Raw genomic sequence first — 19,686 nt, forward strand, 5'->3', positions numbered from 1 at the left:
ATTTGTGATAGTTCATTAAACAAAATCCTTACATTGCATGAGGGTAAGAACACCTTTTTGAACCTGCTGGAAGGTGGCTCTCACTAATGCACCTCAGGTTCTGTTAAAACAGCACAGCTGCTTGGATTTTCAGTGGCCCCCTGTGCTGTTGATGAAGCAAACCTGGGTAATGCCAGCTGCATCTTAGTACAAATCCATTGCTACAAAACTGCCAAAACTGCTTGGCACTTCTCATCAAGCCTCTACAGGAGGAGCACTTCATTACAGAGCTACTTATTTACTCCTTTCCACATAAAATGTGTATACTTTTAGAAATTACTGCAGTTGGAGTTGATCTGTCACAGACACTGGCCAGGGCTGTTGTCTGCTAGTGGAATTGTGGTCACTTCTTTTCAGAGTGTGCTTCTAAGGCAGAGAGGATCAGGGGTCTCTGCTTCTGCCCACATCTCTGCATTTGTTTGAAAGGGGAGGATAAAAATAAAGGTCACAGCAGACAGGTGAGGTTACCCGTCTGCAGTGGGCTGTGTGTTTTGTGGCTCTAGACATAGCAGAATGCTGGAGTGAGTTAGAGAGATGCCTGAGGAATGGGATGTTTTTTGCTGGGAATGGGTAAAAGTTAATCTCCCTTTGCTGTAACTGGGGACAAAGGTGAAGAAAGGAAATAATAAAAATCTTACAAGGGCTGAATCTGGGATAAAAGGTAGTGGAGTATAAGTGAGCTTTTTGGGCGTGGGAGAAAGGTGTGAGGAAATAGAGGCTATAGCAAACTCACGTAGAAAGGAAAGGAGAGGGTTTAAGAATTACTTATATTCATGTAGGGTAGAGACAGCAAGTAAAGATTTCAAGAGAATGAACATGGTGGGGCTGAGCAGATTGCTAAAAGACAGTCAAATGTAAGAGCAAGCAGTGGGCAGGGGTCTCGGGCAGAGCTGATGAACAGCCGTATAAAGTAGAATATGCCGTGCTGTGGGTGGATGCATGTGTTACCAAGTGTCTGGGAAGTGATAAGGAGCTGTTTGCACCTTCTGTATGCAGAGTGCTCTGTGTGTAGGTTGGTGCAGGCGATACTGCATATGGTGGGACATCTGGCCACCTGCTCTTTTCTGCTCTTAAAGATGCCTGTATGTTCTCCTCCTTTTTACCTGGGCACCCCATGATTTCTGTGCCCATGTCTTTTATTAGCATATCTTAGGAAAAATACATTCAAAAGGATAGGTGTTAAGGGACGGTGTAGTTGTATATTGATATCCAATACTGTATAACACAGCTTTGGGACTTTGGCATGTGAAACTGTTGTTAGAAGCACTGTAAGCAACCTGAGTGTTTGGGGCAACTGCTTTAGGTTTGTGAGAGTGTGTGGGTTTTGCTATGATTTTGTTGTTGTTTGTAATTCTAAAAATAAAAACCAAACCAAAAAGACAGAAAAGAAAAATATGAAAAAATACTGAGCGGCAGAGCTCAGGTGCACTTCAGTTCAGCCCCTCTGATGCAGCTCAGGCTTTTCCTGGGGATGGAGATGCTGCTGGAAGGATATGCCTTCATTCTCTCTGTGTCCTAATCTCTCCCAGCAGCTGTTCTTAGCCTGAGATGAAATTCTCTTTGTTTGTGACTCTGAATAACACTTGTGTTCTGCCACAGCATCTCAAGTGTGTAAATGGTAAAATGGTTCTGCCCAGAGTTCCCCTCTGGCAGTGCTTATTTTCAGATAATATTTAGGCTTTTGGGAGGAGGTACTGGAAACTCTGAATGTTGAAAATCTGCAAGACAGATAAGAAAAGGAAATTGTATAAAAGTCAAAACTAGAAATACTGGAAAGCAAATTACCCCATCTCTTCTATGCTTGGGAAATGGAGAAACCTTTATCTTAAAGAACAAATTAGTTAGATGTAATTGTAGCACTAAGTGCAATAAAACAACTCTTTTTGGATGAGGTGTTGGAAAGCACCTAAAGGGAGAATGTATGTGTACAGAATGATTTCTTTGTTTTCTTTCCTAACAGAGTTTTAAAGGAGAGAGCTCTTGGTAATTTCCTCTTTTTTTTTTTTTTTTAACTCTCCAGGACCTTCTGCAGCCCTGTGATTGCTGATACATGCTTGACAGCCTCAAGGGGTCCTGGCAAGATGGCATCTTCCAGACTTCCCATCCTTATGGCGTTGGCATTTTCCTTTTTGCCCTTTGTTCTTTCACATTCAAACAGGGAAATGTGGTTTCAGGATTTCTTTCCACCTGATATGTGCCCTATAAATGCCAAAGCAAACACTTTTTATGGCATCATGTTTGACGCAGGAAGCACTGGAACCCGTATTCATATTTACACCTTTGTGCAGAAGAGCCCAGGTAAGACCCCCATGTATGTTGACTTAGGTTCCAACTTCTCAAAAGAGTTTTGTTTTTTGCCAGCTCGGCATTTGGGAGCAGCTGAAGATTTCTACAGTTTGTCCTTCAAATGGTCCTCCTGCAGGTGTTTATTGTCCATTTGTCATGGTGTTTTGCTGTGTAAATGCCTTTTTTATAGGTCTTTTGAGTCTCAGAGATACAAATCTGGGTATACTGGAGAATTCTAAATTTTCAAACATTTTCATCTATGCAGCTGCTTAAAAGGAATATCTCATTGAGATGAAAAGATACTTATGCTGGTTTTGTCAGGTTGCATGTTACCTTAAATTTTATCAAGAAATGCTTGGATTCTGCATATGTTTATGTCCCATTTTGTAGCAAATTAAAATCAGAAAATTAGAGTTATTAACTACTGAAGGTCTGAGCCATTTCCAGGAGAAGTGTGCTGAGATGCAACACACTCCAGTGTATCTGGTGCTCACATGGTAAAGAGGTGCCCAATTTTGGCTGCATGTGTGACAGGATTCAGGAGGATGAAGTAGCTTGGGTACAGTGAGCCAGCAGGTTTGCAAAGGTTGAAGACTGGTTGCTGGGACATAGTAATTGTGTCTTTGCATGACTTCATCCATAGTTTGGAAGGACTGGTACAAGGTCCAGTTCTGTTGGACTCAGCATGGCTTGCAATATGCAATACTCAGGGATAGCTTCTACACCCAGACTGCTCTGGGAGCAGTGGTCAAACTTGTTTGGCTTCTCAGCCAAGTACTTGAGCACAGTCATCTCTGTTCTATCTGAGTTGGATGAATCACCTAATTGGGAATTGATGGTGTGTGTCTTAATATGCACTAGTATTTCACAATTAGCTTAAGGACAGTAAGGGAAAGAAATTTATTAAGAATAGGCAACAGTTATGCTGCATTGTTGTAACTTAGTGTAGTTTACAAATGCTAAATGAGCATACTTTTCATTATAACAACTTGTTATTAATAAATTGTTTGTGAACTTGGAGGGTACAAGGGCAAGTTTCTGCTAAATATGTTCCTGAAGTGAAGGAGCAAGGCTTGTTTCAGGAGGGGAATAATCTTGTTTGCAAGGAGAATCAAGGATAGTCACTTCACAGGAGTTGAGGGCAACCTTTTGGAAATTAAAGAATAAAATTTGAATTGTTGACTGTATCATATAATGTTTTGTTTGTGCAGAAAACCTTCCAGAGGTGGAAGGGGAAATCTTTGAGTCTGTGAAGCCAGGTCTGTCTGCATATGCTGATCAGCCTGAAAAGGTAAGACTGGCCTTCATTCCCTGGGAGTTGGTCATGCTTCTGTTATATCATTAGATTCTACCAAGTTCAAGTGTTACTGATTGCAATTGCAAAAAGTCAAAAAGAAATGTAAAAGTTCTGCTGCTGTCTCTCTAAACCTGTTCATCTACTTTTGTGAGTTAAGTTCAGCACAGTGAAATAGGAGCTGGTGTTTGACATATTTCATCAGTGGAACAGTGGCTTAATTAATTGCTTAAATGTTTATATAACTAGACTATATGCCTTTGAGAATTTCAAAAAGTGATTTTTGTCTCTAGCAGCATCCATATTCAGTGTTTATTTCTGCTACAGCTACCCCAAGTATGAGTAAATGCATACTCTGTCTCATTTACGAATAATTTTCTCAGTTCTGAAGTAAGCCGCCATTTTCCAGACCCCCTGCACTGACAAGAAGCTCTTTCACAAACTAAAGGAGGTGCCAGAGAAATTATAGATGGATACACTGTTTTGTGTGTGTTAGCAGCCTTAAAGTTGTGACCTAGCATTATGGGGATTTCAGGTTTCTCATTTTGCTCAGTTGGATTCCATGCTACAGAAATTTGAATGTGACACTTTATGGAAGAGTGAATGGATCTGGGATTTTTAAAAAACTTTTATAAGATCACCTATGATTCCAGTAAAACTTGTTTGTTGGGTAGGAGAGGAGAACTCGGCCCAAAAGAAATTTTTAGGCATTTCACAGGAGAATGTTTATTGCTAATGCCAAACTGTGATTGTTAGAGCAGTGGAAATAATTGAGAGCCATTAGTAATGTCTGTACCTTGTGTGGTAACCATTGCACAGCTGGCATTTTAATTACAATATTTGCAATGGACACACTTGGAATTCTTATGTTGCATTTAGTGAAATCTACAGATATTTCCGCTTGCTTTGGTAGCCTCAGTCAGTAATTGCACCATTTAGTTTCATCATACTGCAAAGATGTTTAAGTTTGTCAGGTAATCAGTTCCCTCACCTCCCTCCATCGTTTCAAAAAATACCTTCCACAAACAATGATATTTGTCTTCCCTAAAATATATTTATGAATACACCTTCCATCCAATGCAGACATTCCATTTAATGTTCTCATGAGATGTCTGGCATGGTTTTTGTACTTACCTTGGGTGTGGGTATCTTCTACTAGTGAATACTGTTCTCACAAGTTTTGAGGGGAAACTGAGAGACCTATTCTCTGACAGGCCTTTAGGAGGAAGCCATATGAAAAACATATTTTTCCTTTTAGGGTGCTGAAACTGTCAAAACATTGCTGGACATGGCCGTAGATGCTGTGCCACCTCATCTCTGGAAAAAGACCCCAGTAGTGTTAAAAGCCACGGCTGGACTTCGCTTGCTGTCAGAGGAGAAAGCTCAGGCTCTGCTTTCAGAGGTAGTACTAAGTAGTTTTGACTGCACTGGTATTGTTCTCCCTGTTTCATCTTTTTTTTCATTCAGTTCTCTATTCTGTTTAGCATAAGAGAATTTCATCTATGAAAAGAGACTGTAATCCCACAACAGCATGAAACTCACAGAGTATCTTGTCTGGTCCTGAAATCCTGTGTCTTGCTGTGGTGGAAGGCATGGAGAGAGACCTACAATACTTCTTTTCTTTCTTTCCTAGCCCCTACTTCACACACTTGTCTTAGTTTCTACTGCTGTGTAAAACAAAATTTTGTGACCCTCAGAGCAGAACAAGACTCTGAAGACCAGGAAATCTAATCACTATTTCTTTGCTCAGGTGAAAGAAGTCTTTGAAGAATCACCATTCCTTGTTCCAGAGGACAGTGTTGGCATCATGGACGGATCTCATGAAGGTATGTTTTAGGAGGGGTAAAAAGTAAAAGCAAAGAGAAATGGGAAAAAGTGGCATATCTTAGGAACATGAGAGGGAAAGAGAAATGGTCCCTAAACTAAGCAGAAAAAAAAATAAAAGTTTTTTGTCCCTGTTTGAAACAGTGCAATCCTGCCTTTCTGAGGTGGTGTTCATTACTGGGTCACATGTTAGGCTACAAATGCAGATACAAAAAGAGATTTCACAAGTTTCAGAGCAAAACTTTGTTTCAACAATAAGCATTGCCTGATGCAGGCTGACCAGCTGAAGCCTGCTCCTGGGAACTGGTGCAAAAGAGGTGGTGTCCACCTCTGAAAGGCTACATGACAATATATAGCAAGCTGGGAAGCTTATGGAAAGTGCCTTGTAAATTCTGCAATATCAGCATTAAAAATAATCTATTATGATCAGCTCAGCAATTTTCAATCTAAAATTGGGTGGATTGTGAATACTAGTGGAGAATGAAGGATAATTGGCAGGTATTAAAAATACATAACTAAATAATAAAATAGTAAGTTAAAAATATTCCGTTGGGAAAAATACTGCTAGTAAAGTAGCAAGCAAGTACTGTAAAATATAAGAAAAGGTGAAATATGTTGTAGGTTTGGAGTGAGCAATGATTTTGCAGTGCAGAAAAAAGCACAGTAACATTATGTCTACATATCCAGATGTAGTGCCTTGGAGAACGGGCAAGCAATAATCATCTGTATGGATGCCTGATGAAAAGAGCCATCCTATCACGTTATGTTCAATTCAGAGCACTTCCTTATGGCAGATAAATTGCCACTTTGGAAGGTGTTGAAGGAAAGCAAGAATTATCACAGTGCTTAAACAACTAATAAATGGAGGAAGATTAAAGAACAAAATCTGTCCACACGGGCTGAGAGAAAAGGAGAAGTATCATAAAGTCTTCAAGTATTTGATAAGTGCATAGTTTGTCACTATGGAGTAATGGAGTTGAATTGTACAGTAGGGAAAACTGTTTTATTAACAGGGGCAGGACCAATGAGGCATAATAGAGCATGGGGTAGCCTGCCAAGTTTGTTTAAAATCCCTACCTCTTCTACTGTCACATGTTTGCTTGTGTTTGGGTGAGAATCATGTAAGTGTCAAGCAAGCCACTGGAGTCAGAGGAGCTGTTTGTGTTTTACTGGTTGCTGCTCTGTCTGTAGTGTAATTATAGAAACCTTAAGATTAAAACACAGAGGGGTGTGAATGCAGTTTTCAGATTAGGAATTGAAATGCTGGACTGCAAAAACAGGCCCAAGGAAACTTGTGCATTGTGTCAGCTCATTACTTCTTTGTATGTTGTTTGGATAATAGATATGATTTATGTATGCTGCAGTTGCATGGATATTACAAAGTCCTACCTATTCTAGCTCATGAGACTTGTATGAATGCATCATATAATTTAATTATGAGTTTGAATTAATCTCTGAAGTCTGGGGTGGTTGGGTTAAGTTAGTAACGATTTCCAGGTAAATAAATAACCTGTGGAGGGCTGGTAACAGTGGGCAGGAGATTGTGGGAGTATTTAATGGTGACTGTTTTTTTTTTTTTTTTTTCTTTCACTCATTGCAGGAATTTTAGCCTGGATCACTGTGAACTTTTTGACAGGTAGTTAATTCTGTATAACTACTCTATGAACTTGAGTATCTTCTGTGGAGGTGATCACCTTAAGTTCCTCTGCCTTGGCCATGCTTTTCCTCCCTGCTCTCTCACCAGTGCTTAAGCAGTGGATTGCCTTGGGCAGACTGTGTTCCAGAGTCTGTAGTAAGAAGGAGTCATCTTAACCCTGAAGGTGCCAGAATTTACTCAGATCTTGGAGGCACTGGCAGGCTGCTTTCCCTAATGTGCTTTGGGGAGTGGTACTGCTAATGTGTGGGAAACAAGGCCTTGCAGTGTTCTTCATCCCAGTGTGAGCTGTGCAGCTACAGTGGTCATGCAGGGCATGGTGCCTTAGCACTACTGGCTCTAAGGGCTTCTGGGAGGGCAATCTAGTGAAAAGATAATCAATACTCTAGTAGATAGATGAGCAAGCAAAAAAGCTGCTCTGGGTGAAGAGGAATTACAATAGCTGGTTTGGCTCTTACTGCCCTTCCTTTACCTGCTTTTGCCCAGCTATAGTGGTTACAAAATTTGTGTACTCTCCCTGACAGTCTTCTGCAGGAGATACTTTGTCTCTTACTTTCAGCTTTTGCTTGATACCTGGAGATTTATCTGCTTTTGCCTCTTTGGAGGAGAGTTTGGAATCAAGGTAGAAAGTCTATGAATCATTCCATAATACCTTCTGTTTGCCTGCCTGTTCTCTCTGAGGTTTTTTCTTTGAAGGGCAGCTCAGCCCTGCTTGTATTGCTGTGATACTGTGATCCCCTGGGGGCTGCCTGAACATCCACGCAGTGTCTGCGTTTCAGCATTTGTGCACTTGGGGCTGTTCTGAGCACAGTGTTGTTTGCAGGGCAGCTGTCTGGCCAGAACCAGCAAACTGTTGGGATTCTGGACTTGGGAGGAGCCTCAACCCAAATCACATTCCTGCCACGGTTTGAGGTGAGGAGTGGTTAAAAGTGTGTGGGCTGGGACTGCAAGGCTGGTGGAGAGACCTGAGCACTGCTGCACTCTCTGATACCACTTTGTCAGCAGTGGCACAAGCAGAACATCTGTGGTTTACAGAACATCTGTATTTCTGTTCCCTTTGAGATCAGCAGTTGGCTGATAGGTGCTTGCAAAAAAAAAAAAAGAGCCTGAATAATGAGGCAATAAAAAGAAAGCAAATGAGTAAAACCAGAAAGAAACAGCTTTTGTTTTCTATACCCAGGCTGGGAAAGCCCCATTAATGTTGATATTGCTATGTATTCAACAAATGTAGAACATTTCTAGGTAGTATTCTTGAATATTAGAAGAAATGTAGGGGATTCACTAAGTTTTGGAGGGGAAGAGTGTTGTATAGGGTAAATTTCTTTAATAGCACAGTCAGTTCTCCATTTTCTTATCAATTTCTTCTCATTCCTTTTGAGCACTATGCTCTCTGTCCCTCAGACACCTGTGCTGGATTTCTTAGTAGTTCTATAACTGTTTAGAAGCAGTTTGAACTGGGACCCAAGTCTGCAGTTTGCATGAGAAAATCACATTCTGTACCTTCATATTGTGATGTGTTTATGTCACTCTTTCTGAAGGAGTAATTTGTTTAACATTTTTTTTAATAGAACTTGAGATTCTCAAAGGATGTTTGGTGACCACAAAACACATGGCTTTCACATCAGGATATTTTAATTCTGCAATTGTGTGTTATGTTGAAACATGTCATGTAACCTTATCCTGTTCAGCAAAGCCTCGAGTATACTCTGGGCTTGTCTTCTGTTTTGTGTTGATAACACCTGCTAAAGTGGGCACTGGACCAACAGGAAAGGGTGTTGCATGTCAGGGTTTTGGAGAATAAATAGAACTGTGAAATAGGCTGAACTGCAGTTCAGGATTCAAATGTCCCCTTCAAGCTTTGTAGGAAAAGGCCTGGAGTGTTTGCTGCTGACCAGGACTAATGGTGTGAATTTGTAGGGCAGTGTGGAGTCAAGGTTCAGGCTGCCTGCTTGTACACTATGTCTGCTTCTCACCTGTGTTGTCAAGTTCAAATAAATAAGCTCAGTATGTTTTTGGGAGTTTTTCCCACCTGACAGAATTAGTGGGGATATTTCCCTTTGATTTGCAGTGGAGATGTTTCCTTCCTGTAATGCGAGGCAGTCACATGCTTGCTCTTGTATTAGTTTTGAACAGAATACTGTAATAGTAAGAGATTCGTTAATTAAATATGAATTACAAGCAAGTAGAGAACATATAATGACAACTGCATGGAGCTGATTTTAATTTCATGGCATTATTGCCGAAGCTAAAAGCAACTGAAAACCAATCATAGTAATTATGAAATTGTCTGTCTCATGTCTGCCTCATTTTTGTGAAAGTAGGGCATAAAAAAAGACAATTGTTTTCTCCAAAATTATTTTTTGAGGATCTCTCCTTTAAATAGTTTTTGTGATTTAAGGTTTAGAAACAGAACTCAAAATATGGCAGTCTGTGTGTATGAGGCCAAGGATGTGACTGCCATTTCAGTGATAATCAACTTGAGACCCAAAACAAATTTTGATTTGTATTTGCTCAGGAGAAGCTCAAGCTAAATACTGTCAAATTCCTTTCAGCTTTGAGTAGGCTTCTGTCTAGGACTCTAGAAAAAATAACCCAGATCTGGATCTCCTTACTTGCATGGTAACTGCAGGACTATGCAGCTTCAATTCTCTCGGAGATTCTGCTGCTTGGCCCAGAATAACGGTGGATGATGATGAAGTGAATGAAAGTGCACGGAGCCAAGAAGGGGGGTTGGGAGGATGAGGCCATGAGAGGAGAGACACAAACTGAGACTGAGAGCTCAGGGAGTGGACACAAAGAAACAGTAAATGATTGCTGAAGTGATTCAGCCTTACAAGAGTGTGAGTTAGTCTGTCAGGAAGCTATGGCCAGGGTACCAGTGGGATGGAGGTGTGCACAGAGAGAAGACTGAGAGGAAGAACCTGGAGGAAGAGGCTAATTTAGGTGAAGCAGCCCTAAGACTGGGAGTGAGTGGTAACAGTGTTTCCTTGAGTACCAGGAGACATTTGACATGGTGAAAATGGGGCCTATGTCTTGTATTTTTAGTTTTTCTGAGTATCTCAGTTTAGGTGCCTAGAGTGACTTGAAAAAGTTCATAGCATTTGTAGTGCAGTGAACTATAAGGTAGTTCAGTGTAGCTGATTTCAGTGGGCACTCTTTACGTACAGATTAGCATGTTAAGTACTCTAGAAAAATTCAGGTTACCTGAATTAGAAAGTGTTTTCATCCTGATCTGTTGTGCTTTCCTGTTATACACTGAAGTAACACAAAGATGCATATAAATAAAATCAGTGTTAAAAGCTGCAGATATTGCAGCAGTGGCAGCATTGGAAACCTGTAGTTTTTTTTCAAAGCTGATCAGATGAATGTGCAGTAAACTGTATGGGTATATCTGTGATATTACATTAAACTTGGTCATTCTTTATTGCATAATATACACTAAAACATTTTTTTTCTTTTACTTAACTTGTAGGAAACTCTGAAGGAAACCCCTGAGGATTTTCTTACCTCATTTGAAATGTTTAATAGCACGTACAAGCTCTATACCCACAGGTGAGGAGCAAAAGACTGCTATTTCCACTGGGGAAATAAGTCTTTTTGCAGCCCCTGAGCTAACAGACACATCATCCTGGTACCAGCAGCAGAGACCATGACTTTTTTACTACTTATCTGCATGGAACAGTAGAAGTGGAACATGACATTTGTTGGCTGGAAACGTTCCAGGATTATGGTTAATGTCACTGAAAGGGAATATTAGGCAGTCTGTCAAATGAAGAGACAGCATTGTGAACCCATATTTAAGGAGAAGAATGCTTATTACTGGATTCAAGCCAAATATTCTGAAACAAGCAGAAGGGTAGATATTGTGCCAGTAGTCAGAACTAAAAACCATCAGAGATTTGGAAAGAGGACTTTCTGAGACTTATTGGAGTGAACATTACCATCTCAGCCAGTTATAGAATCTGCTTACTTGACAGCAGAGCTGGTCTAATAGTCATCCTCTCCATTTGCTGATGTAACTGATTGCTGTAGTCATCAATACAGTCCATTAGATCACCTAAAGTAATTGGGATTGAAAAATCATCTCCTAAAAATTGAGAGAGAGCTGGAGGTTAGTTTATCTCCGAATATTCTGGAAATGTTTAAAATTACATGACAAAAGTGGTAAGTGGCCAAACACAGAGGTGGGAATGACAGGGTCAACAGGATTTTAATCTAGCTGTGTTACTGCAATGTATGATGACATTCTCATAAGGATTGTTCATATTCTAGCTTATAATGAATGTAGCAGTTACCTGTGGAGTCAAACCAGGTGAATTTCACACAAAGTCATGGTTCCTATTTTGTGGGAAGTTGTGCACTCTGCCCTAAGAGCACATAGTTTTGTGTGTGTTACATAAGAGTGGCTGCCCTATTCCCCATGTACTCAGCACATACCCTTCTTTCTCCCTCCTTTTTAAGTGGTGATTTTTTGCTTTTCATGATTATCTTGTATAAATGCCACATCAGCTCTAACCACTTCCTGCAGTTTTAGATTCACCCATTTTACAACTCTTTGTATTTCTTGGGTTTGTGTCACTCTTTTGGCCCTCAAGAGTTGTTTCAGCAAAGGGAATTCTGTTTTAGAGAGGGAGCCTTGTGGGAATCAGAGGAAGGAAATTTGGTTTGGGTGTTCCAGGACTTAGGAAGAGGGCTATGGGTAAAGCATACCAGATATGCAGGAATCAAGACTATAACGTCTGTTTTTTGTTGTTCACAGTTATTTGGGTTTTGGACTAAAAGCTGCAAGACTGGCAACACTTGGAGCTTTGAATATGGAAGGTATGTTCATATACTAAAACATTTAAGATTTATTAAGAGATGCTTAAGACTTAGCCTTGTGTCAGCAGCCCATTTCCTGTGTGTCTTCACTTCTGTATGTTGTGCTTTTCTATGTTGCTGATGGTATATATTTGTCTGAAAACAGCTACCACTTGTTAAGGGGTTGTCTTGTGAGACAGCTGCTTTTTCCTATTTTTGAGATCAGCCAGCAGTGACATTCAAGTGCAAATTCCAGAAATGCACATGTGGGAGCATACAAGCACCATGGTCAGCCACAAACACACAGCTTTACAAGCATCCACAGAAGCATAAGCAGCATGAACAGATCCTTTTCCTTAGGGTTGCTGCTTAGGCCAAACCCACTTTGTAGGCCCCTCTGGTATCTGCCTGGCCTGTGGTGTTCCCCAGGCCTGTTGTGTGCACTGCCCTAGTCTAGATGGAAGCCCACAAGCACATCACGTGCTCTCAATCAGTAACCTGAATGCATATTCACATTCCTGAGTCTTTCCAGTCCCTCACCCAGAGCTTGGGCCTTTTGTCTAGTCTCTGGCCAGGACCTGGGGTTTTTCCACCATCTGGATTCTTACTTGACAGCTAGATAGACTTGTGATAATTACTGGAATGTACTCAAATCAAAAATAGTTGGGAGTAGGGATTAAGAAGAAGATAGGACAGACTGCAGTGATTGGTCACAAGGCTCAGACAGAAAAGCACATGGACCAGCTGCCTGCTTACTTGTGACTGTCTTCTTTTATAGTCCCCTCTGGCTTGCCATACCTGCACTTCCCTGATCCCTTAACTCCCCCTTCTCCCAGCCTTTGAACCTTTCCCTAAGCATCCCGTAGCAAATTTTGCTGTTTCAAACATACTGTTAGAAGTTTGCTTTTTCTGTGAGACCTGGAAAATGTAGAATGCACATTTGTGTGCAGCAATAATCATGTTTTTCTTCTTATCAGTTATAGTATTTCTGGTTGAACCCCTCACAGGTACATTCAGTGGATCCTGTAGTGGCCATTGATCTCTGTCTTAGGAGGTTTTGTCTTCGTTGCTCAGTTGCTTTGTTTGTCTTGGTTATCTGCTGTCATAAGAGTTTGTGCATCTGTGTATTCATCACCTCTCATTTTTTGTCTTTTGTGGTGAATAGCCATTATCCAGTCATTATTGTACCATTTATCTCATTGAGAAATGACAAGCCTGGCTGCTCTGCTGTTTGCAGGACAAAACAGACACAACTTTTCCAGACTTGAGATTGGTCCTTAATTTGTAATCAGTTAGTGCCACAATCCATCAATTCAGGTTTTTGTACTTTTGCTTAAAGACTTTAATGAAGATCTTTCAGCCTTTTCTGGTTCTGCATATTGATTTACAGCTATATTAAATTCTGTGCTTTCTGACTCTCCTTTTTGTTCTCTTCCCAGTTGTGGATGGACAAATGTTCCGCAGTTCTTGTTTGCCTAAGCAGTTGGAGGCAGAGTGGCACTTCGGGGGAGTGAAATATCAGTATGGTGGCAACAAAGAAGGTAAATTAAGGAGACTTGTTTATTTTACAGTGAGTCTTATTTCCAGAATCTGAGTTTTTCCTTGTCAAATATTTCCTCAGTTAACTGATGATGATTTGGATATGAAGGATATCTGTCCAGTTGCGAAGGTTGACTTCTGAGAAATCCAGATTAAAATCTGAAGCTATAAGAGTAGCTGACCTGTACCTCTGTCCTCTGACTGTGATCTCTTATTACAAATCATACCTTTATAGGAAATGTTTAGAATTACTTGTGCAAATAAGAGAGGTTTTTCTGAGGCTTTGAGCAAAGTGCAAAAATTCTATTTGTGTTAGGGTACAGACATTTTGGTTTACCAGTTAATCTCACTTGTGGAACTGTTTCTTAAGTCTCTAATAATAATAAGTCTAATGCTGCGTAGAGAGGGTGAGTCTGCTGCCCTCACAGACTTGAACAGATTGGGGACATGAGAGCTGAATTGCAGATTTAGTGTGTGTGGAGTAGGTTGGTAAAATTGCAATGTGATGGGGAGAGAAAGCAAGGTTTTATCTAACAAGTGACAGCAAATGTAGAAGATTCTGCTGGCCACAGAACATGTCAATGGGAGTTTTGCCTGAGATGGAAGTAGTTTGTGCGGTGCTTCTTTCAGACACAGCAATGATCTGCTCTAACCAGCTCTACTTGATGAGTGGCTTTTAGAGTTCTTGCCTATGTGTAAATGCCATGTTGGGTTACAGAAGGGATATCTAAACTCTTGTTCTGATGCTTTCATCTCCGCTTCTTTAATTTTTCATCCTGTTGCCATTATTTCTTCCATCTCTTGCATATGCTCTTTGGCTCACCCCATCTGTGTTTTTCCTGACAGGAGAAACAGGATTCAAGCCTTGCTACTTGGAAGTACTCAAGGTTGTCAAAGGGAAACTTCACCAACCAGATGAGATTCGTGGAAGTTCCTTCTATGCTTTCTCCTATTACTATGATCGAGCAGCTGACACCAACCTAATCGGTAAATTTGGGATCATCTGCTACATGTGAGCATGTCATCCAGAAGGTAGACAGAGGAACCCTGGAGGCTGGAGCCATACAGAGCAGAGGAAAGGAATGTTATTGAGAAAGAGGAGATACACAAAATGCCTCGAGGGAATGACATTTATCTGTCACTGCAGTTTGGTGTTCAACATTCAGCACATGGAATGTGCTCAGGGCTCCAGTTACACCTGCAGCTCTGTCTTCTGTTCCAAGCAGGTCTCACTCCTAGTGCAGCATCCCTGAGTTGCACTCTAGGGTCAACTTAGATAAAGAATTCAAATGCTGTCAGGTCTATGATGATGTTTTCTCACATCTTTTTCAGATTATGAACACGGAGGTGTTTTGGAAGTAAGAAATTTTGAGAGAAAAGCCAAAGAAGGTAATTGTCATGAGCTGGGAAACTGGTTTGGACAAGAAATAACAAAAATATGAATGTGTAGGCAGTACATAATGTGACTTGGAAGAAAAGCAAATTTATTTAACCTTTATTTCACTTACACCTGTCATGTTACTTTTATTAGTCAAAGACTCTAACTAATGCAGAAGACAATACTGATAGAGCAGTGAGGGGTTGGTGGCTTTACAGCTCTCTTCAGGAGAAGGTGATAGTTCATAGAGTCACTACAAAAGAAAGTGAATTTGCTGCATCAAGAGCTCCTTCTGTCAAACTGCAACTCTCTGAGTTTAAGAGAGCACTGAATTCTGTAAGTCTGTCACCTTAAATCCTATTTAATCTCTAGCAAAATGGAGGGAGAGAGTAAAGGGTTTTTAAGTCTGACAGTCTCTTCCACATTCATATACCTCCCCCTGTCTTTTTTCCTGAATGCTTTTTCTAGTTTTGTACCTCCTGTGGACAAAGAGCTCCCATCTTGCCTGGCTGCTGATGGCTAAAAGCAAGTTACCTCTGTACTGTGATCATTCTCAAGAAAATTAGAAGACCATATTTTTCAGCAGAAGATGCTTAATTATGTAGTTCAGGACTGACTTTTTTCCTAAAATAAGGCCTAAATTTTAATGGTTTTCAGTTAAACTTAATCTCCCTGGAAACTTGGATGATTTTGAATAAGGGGGATTAGGCTCTAAAGTTTGAGTGTGGGTTGGTTGTTATTTTTTCCCTGGATAGTGAGAGAGCTTATTTCCAAAGACATGGCTAAGATGTTACCTAACATTATCAAACCATTTACTTAGCTTTAGACCATCAGGAGATCAATTCTGTGATCCTGAACTAATTCTTCTCTATCTCATTTCAATAGTAGAAGGATGCTGCTCATCTTTTCTTAGAAGGAAGTGAACTTTGCTCTTGCTGGCAGTAGAACAGTAGCAGTAGATCTAGAAAATAATGCTTAGTGTAAATACATTTCTCAGTCACTGTCACCCTGACTATGGAATCTTGACTTAGCTGCAGTGAGGGAGTGGTTGGTTGGGCAATAGCCTCTCCCATTTCCTTGGACAAGTGTGGCTGGGAAAAATAAAATAAACTGCCATCCTAGAAGGTGGAATCCATTACTGGATCCATCCGTGGAGGAGAGATGATGAAAACAAGTGATGCTGTGTTCTTGAAAAAATAAATAATCTAACACGCTGCTAGTTATCAGTTGAGCAGAGGCTCTTCAAAAGAGCTGTGTGGATTATGTTGCTGCAGTACAAGATGTAGTTAAGAGAAACTGGATGTGCTATATGGTTTGTTCTCCAACATTATAGAACAGCTCTGTAGCGTGTACCGTGTGTCATACATAACCATAATAGAAGAGGGTGGCTTGTTTTAGTAAGCTTTGGCTTGAGTTCAGTTCAAATGTACAGTGTGGATAAAAGCTCTTATTTTGCTGAGATCCCTTTTTTTTTCTTTTTTCCTTCTCCAGTCTGTGATAACATGGAGAGGTACAAGTCAGCCAGTCCTTTCCTCTGCATGGATCTCACTTACATCACTGCTTTATTAAAGGAAGGTTTTGGATTTAGGGACAACACAATCTTAAAGGTGAGAAAAAACAGTTAAACCCCTATCAATTAACATGCATTAGTACATTTTTCTGACTAATTATCTACTGAACCTTTCCAGATTTGTAACATATAGTTGCTGTCGTTTGTGCAATTTACGAATCTGGAGAACTGTCAGGAACAACGTGTTTTTCTTCCTTTATAGTTGACAAAGAAAGTAAACAACATAGAGACAAGCTGGACTTTGGGTGCTACCTTTTACCTGCTGCAGTCTCTGGGGATGACTTATTGACCTGTGATACTGCTATGGACTTCAGCATTTCTGAAAATGCTGAGAAAGTAAATTGCACTCTCCAGGTATGTTGTTCAGCTGGGACTGGTCACAGAGCAGAACATGGACCAAAGATGTATGACAGCTCTTTGCGCTGAATTGGCATTGTGCCTATGAGAGTATGATTTATAACTGTGATTGCCATAAATGATCCAGAATCTGCCTTAAGGAAGTCAAAAGGTCTAAACTCCAGTGGAGAATATGCAAGGGGCTCAAAACCAGCTTTCACCAGCAAATTTGTTAGAAGCACAGAGTTCTGGATGTGGTGGCAGACTACAGACACGTGACTTCCCCTACCCCCTTCTATTTTAAACATACATAACTTAAGTTTGCTTGTGAGATGTTAAATACAGAAATTAGAAATAGCATCAACAGTGATGCAGAGAAAAGTGAACAGCTCTGGATGCTGCCAACCTCAGTGTTCCAAGAATCCAGCTGCTAGCTTAGCAAATACATGGCAAGAATATTCCAGTCTTTCAAGAAGGGCCTGCTATAAGTACACTTTGGGCATGGTTTTGGGAAAGGTGTTGGCTAAAACATAGTAATTTACCAATTTTTTTTTTTAGGCAGTAGGCATTTCCTAAGCAGAATGTGTGCCTGTGTTTCAGTTCTGCTGCCCTTTACAAGTCTGTGCAGCTACACCATACATCTGACTACCAGACTTGATAAATTTATTCATTTAGCATGTAGTCATAACACATAGTTGTGCTGGCACAATGAGGCAGCAGTGCCAGCTATTGAAACTCAGCTGCCAGAAGAAGAGCTTGTCACATTCCACCCACAAGGAGATTGCAGTCAGATAAAATGGCTGATCTGACAGCTCACTTTGCTGTGAGAGCCAGTTCTGTTTCTCTGCTCTCAGCAAGGCACATCCACAGCCTTCTTCCCTCTGCTGCTGGTGCTCCTCGGGTTCTTGCGTGAACTGATTCAGGACACCTGACCTGAGGTGGTGCTCACCCAAGAGTCAGGTCTAGTGCTATCCCAAGGACAGCAGGCATGGCACAGCCCACTGCTGGGCTAGCAAGCAGTCTGAGCACCACAGTCCCTTTTGCTGGAGTGAGCTCTAAGGTGTGATGTCCCATTTGAAACCCATCCATTGCCCTAAGTAAAAACAGCTGTAGAGACTTTTTCCACCCCATGAAATAATTGGCAGCTTGCTACTGTCTTCACTTCTTCAAGGAATGTGTGAGGTACAGGTGAGTTTACCCCATCACAACAAAGAGGTATTGCTCATGTGACTAAGGGAAACTTATCCACTGATGTCTTGTGATGAACATTTCCCTGTTGGGCAGTTGCAGTTACCCAACTGTCCCAGTTGCAGTTGCTCTAAAACACCTTTCCTGCTTCTGTCAAACCAAAGACTGCCCTCATGCTACCTTCTCTGCAAACTGGATTTGAAAATAATTGGTAATTCTCAGCAAGGGGATGAAGTAGTGCACTCATGTCTTCAATGGTCTTGCCAAACAGTTTGGAGACTTAGAGATTTGCCTTACTGTGAACATTAGTCCTTTTCCTCTAGTTAGCAGTGCAAGTTTGCCTGTGGCTGATTAAGCTACCACTTCTTGTATCTCAGGTTTTACAGCACAAGGGTGCAAGGCGTGCTTTTGATTGAACAACTTCAATCAGCAGCATGAAGCCAAGAGTTAGGGATGGAGCCATCCATACTTATCACTGACACTTTGTCATAAATTCAGGCTGCTTTTTTGAAACAGGAAATGCTCCTCCTACATGTGTATTCCTTACCAGAATCTGTTTGAGATCCACACTGAGAAATTCCTGTGTCACACCAAAGTTCTGTTCCTTCCTCTCTAGAAGTTTGTTTGAACATGAAGAAAGTAATTGTGGCCTCTTCTCAACCATAAACATTTCTTATTCCTCTTCCTACTGTTGGCAAAACTTGGTATATGGTTTGGTCTGCAGAACAAGGTGACTGCAAATGCATTCATTTTGTCTTCAGTGAACACTTCTGTATTCTCAGAAAACACAAAGCAGGATGCAGTGGTTACTGGCCAGGCTGCGTTATCCTGAGAACAAACTAATTTAATAATCCAGAAATCATCTTTCAGTCTGAGCCAGTGCTATGACAAACTCTTACTGGATCTTGGGGCTAACAGCTGGCAGCAGTGAGGCTGGGTTTTGAAGGTGGGATGCTGTACCTAAGGGAGAAGCAGCAGCATTATCTGCCCCCTGAACACACACTAGCCCTGAGGAGGGCTCAGGGGTTGGGTTTTGTCTGAAGCAAGGAGGGGCTAGAAGAAGGGTACCATGCAAAGGAAGTTGTTTTTTCTGCCTTCTTCTCCTCAGACTCTGGTACTACAAATGCAAGGGGGTAGCATCTGCTTCCCAGTACCAAAGTTGCATTTAATCTGAATGCTCAGGGCCTTCATTTGTCAGTGGCACAATTCATTAACTGAGGCAGAACTGCTCTCTGTTACTAGCATGATCCTTCAGTTATGGGAGAAACAAGAACTCTGTTAAAAGGTTTATTTTTGCAAGAAATTGCAGAATTGAGCCCCTGCTGTTTACATCTGAACCCAAGTAGGTGGGGGGATCTGGACAACCCAGTCAAGTCCTCACACTTACCCTAGTGCAATGAGATTATTTATTAGCTAAACTAAAGAATAAGCAGCCCTTTAAGAGAACAGCTCTACTTGCAGCCCTGATTTTTATCTCCTCCTTTATAATGTCTTTGAGCCAGCCACTAACAAGAACTGCCTAATATGAGTAACTGCAGAAACACAAGTAATGGCTTTCACTTCAAAACTTGCATTTCATTCTTTCTGGTGTTAATTTCTGATACTGGTCACCCATATGTGTAAATCTTTCCCATGGGCAGTGCTTAGTTTAATTTTGTGAGTGGCAAATGTCTAATGCAAGAGGCTGGTGTTTGGAACTGAAGACAGAATATCTTGAATTGTCTATTTTAGTAATTAAAGCATTTTTAACAATATTCAAGATGTTGTGGTATAGTTTT

At 40.9% G+C, this 19,686-nt stretch overlaps 1 protein-coding gene across 11 annotated transcripts in view; it reads left to right on the plus strand.

Annotated features, from left to right (window-relative positions):
* The window catches only part of ENTPD5 (ectonucleoside triphosphate diphosphohydrolase 5 (inactive)), a 28,168-nt gene that overhangs the window by 3,301 nt on the left and 5,181 nt on the right, over positions 1–19,686 (plus strand). For 8 of the 11 annotated variants that reach the window (XM_053981097.1, XM_053981094.1, XM_053981099.1 and 5 more), the window contains 13 exons: positions 2,060–2,337; positions 3,537–3,616; positions 4,878–5,021; positions 5,370–5,445; positions 7,044–7,079; positions 7,921–8,009; positions 10,570–10,649; positions 11,857–11,918; positions 13,337–13,438; positions 14,283–14,423; positions 14,769–14,825; positions 16,306–16,421; positions 16,587–19,662. In XM_053981097.1, coding sequence (XP_053837072.1) covers positions 2,121–2,337; positions 3,537–3,616; positions 4,878–5,021; positions 5,370–5,445; positions 7,044–7,079; positions 7,921–8,009; positions 10,570–10,649; positions 11,857–11,918; positions 13,337–13,438; positions 14,283–14,423; positions 14,769–14,825; positions 16,306–16,421; positions 16,587–16,673 — 1,287 coding nt within the window. In that variant the 5' untranslated portion in view covers positions 2,060–2,120 and the 3' untranslated portion in view covers positions 16,674–19,662. Of the gene's footprint in view, positions 1–235; positions 1,122–1,716; positions 1,959–2,059; positions 2,338–3,536; positions 3,617–4,877; positions 5,022–5,369; positions 5,446–7,043; positions 7,080–7,920; positions 8,010–10,569; positions 10,650–11,856; positions 11,919–13,336; positions 13,439–14,282; positions 14,424–14,768; positions 14,826–16,305; positions 16,422–16,586; positions 19,663–19,686 lie in introns of those variants that run through there. The other 3 variants (XM_053981100.1, XR_008437669.1, XM_053981092.1) reach the window with 3 other exon arrangements.

This window comes from Vidua macroura, chromosome 6 (assembly GCF_024509145.1).
Source record: "Vidua macroura isolate BioBank_ID:100142 chromosome 6, ASM2450914v1, whole genome shotgun sequence".
Lineage (NCBI taxonomy): Eukaryota > Metazoa > Chordata > Aves > Passeriformes > Viduidae > Vidua > Vidua macroura.